This window comes from Arachis duranensis, chromosome 6, assembly GCF_000817695.3.
Source record: "Arachis duranensis cultivar V14167 chromosome 6, aradu.V14167.gnm2.J7QH, whole genome shotgun sequence".
Classification (NCBI taxonomy): domain Eukaryota; kingdom Viridiplantae; phylum Streptophyta; class Magnoliopsida; order Fabales; family Fabaceae; genus Arachis; species Arachis duranensis.
In genome coordinates this window covers 94,592,226-94,594,507 of record NC_029777.3, presented here as the reverse complement: position 1 = coordinate 94,594,507, position 2,282 = coordinate 94,592,226, and the positions used below count along the sequence as shown (strand labels likewise).

At 24.4% G+C, this 2,282-nt stretch overlaps 1 protein-coding gene across 1 annotated transcript in view; it reads left to right on the top strand.

The window, feature by feature from the left end:
- LOC127748517 (NAD(P)H-quinone oxidoreductase subunit 5, chloroplastic-like) overlaps nucleotides 1-2,282 on the top strand; it is a 16,572-nt gene that overhangs the window by 11,131 nt on the left and 3,159 nt on the right. The window contains exon 2 of the mRNA XM_052263102.1: nucleotides 785-1,674. Within this exon, the coding sequence (XP_052119062.1) occupies nucleotides 785-1,674 (890 nt within the window). The remainder of the gene's footprint in view (nucleotides 1-784; nucleotides 1,675-2,282) is intronic.

Below are 2,282 nucleotides of genomic sequence, written 5' to 3'. Positions count from 1 at the left end.
GACTATAGATATAGATAAAATTTAGTTATATTACTTATATATACTTTCATTGTATTGCTTATAAAGTTAGATTATAATTATAATTATAGAATTGTGTCTGTATTTTTGTATGTGTGGCTAACTGATAGTGTTGAAATATTACCTTTAATTATAAATAAAGTTTATAATTTAAAAAATCAAAGACTCAATTAAAAAGATACGAAAAAGATTATGTTAAAATATTCTAACTCTTTAAAATAAGAATATTCGAAATTCAATTAAAAATTATTTAAAATTTAAACTCAACAAAAGTTTATATTCAATGTGTTTTGTATTAAATATATTTAATAACCTATTATATCGTATTGGTTGAAATTAACTTTTATAATGTTAATTTTCTAATAACACTCTATTAGAAAGAAAATATTTTTTCAGAATTTTTAAAAAATTAATTAATATTATATATATTTTGTTATACTACATCTAGTTATAAAAATTTTATTTATTTCTAATGTTTATATTAAAAATGAAAAAAAATTTAAATTAGTGAATTTTAATCTATAATATAATAATAATATAGTAATTGTTTTATATATCGTACGAATATAAATTAGTTATTTTTTTATTTATAAAAATTTTAAGAGGTTTGACCTATTGATATAACTCATACGATAAATTTTACTTTAAAAAAATTATATATATAATATTGATTATGGCATATTTTTTTATATAAACAATTTTAGAAAAAAATCTAATAGTTAATCTGTTACCTTTTTAGTTTTAGTCCAATTTAAATTTTTTTAAGCGGAACTTCTATTTTTTTCCACAGTAACAAAAAATCTTCAACGTAGGTGGGCTTTTCTCAGTATTTTATTGTTAGGTATAGTTATGCTTTTTTCCGTCGCGCTGTCGATCGATCAAATAAATAACAATAAGAGTTTCATCTATCAATATGTGTGGTCTTGGACTATAAATAATGATCTTTCTTTAGAATTTGGTTACTTGATCGATTCACTTACCCTTATTATGTTAATATTAATCACTACTGTTGGCATTTTGGTTCTTATTTATAGTGATAATTATATGTCTCAGGATCAAGGATATTTGAGATTTTTTGCTTATGAGTTTTTTAATGCTTCAATGTTGAGATTAGTTACTAGTTTGAATTTGATCCAAATTTATATCTTTTGGGAATTAGTTGGAATGTGTTCTTATCTATTAATAGGTTTTTGGTTTACACGTCCTATTGCAGCAAATGCTTGTCAAAAGGCATTTGTAACTAATTGTGTAGGGGATTTTGGTTTATTATTAGGTATTTTAGGTCTTTATTGGATAACGGGTAGTTTGGAATTTCGGGATTTGTTTCAAATATTCAATAACTTGATTTTTAATAATTATCTTAATGTTTTTTTTGTTACTTTGTGTGCCCTATTGTTATTTTGCGGTTCCGTAGCTAAATCTGCCCAATTTCCCCTTCATGTATGGTTACCGGATGCTATGGAGGGGCCTACTCCAATTTCTGCTCTTATACATGCTGCTACTATGGTAGCGGCGGGAATCTTTCTTGTAGCTAGACTTCTTCCTCTTTTCATAGCTATACCTACCATAATGAATGGAATAGCTTTCATTGGTATAATAACATTATTTTTGGGAGCTACTTTAGCTATTGCTCAAAAAGATATTAAGAGAAATTTGGCATTGATTATAAAAATTACAAAATTTAAATCCAAAAAATTAATTTTAAAAGAGACATCTTGAAATGAATATTAATTTTTGTGACTACTTACTTAAAATTATTTTTAAATTTAATTTTAACTATAAAAATCTAAAATTACATTCAACTAATAACCTAAAATAAACATCTCCAATAAAATTTTAAAAAAAAATTATGCAGTACCTCAATGCATCTAAATTTGTTTTTAATATCTCTTTTTTCTTTTGAAATGTTTTTTGATAAATTAATTTAAAATAACACTTTAAAAAATATTAATTCTCTTCCTTATATATATCCTAATTAAACGGTATGTTATAATATAGTTAATTTTTAAAATCATGATGCTATAGATGAAAAAAATAATATATAAGACAAATTTTATGAGATAAATTATAATATTAAATAAATAACAAAACAACAACAAAGTCTTGTCCCACTAAGTGGGGTCGGCTACATGAATCAAACGACGCCATTGTGCTCTGTCATGTATCATGTCTACAGAAAGACCGTTTACATGTAGATCTCGTTTGACCACCTTATGGATGGTCTTCTTAGGTCTTCCTCTGCCTTTCGCCCTTTGTCCATCTTC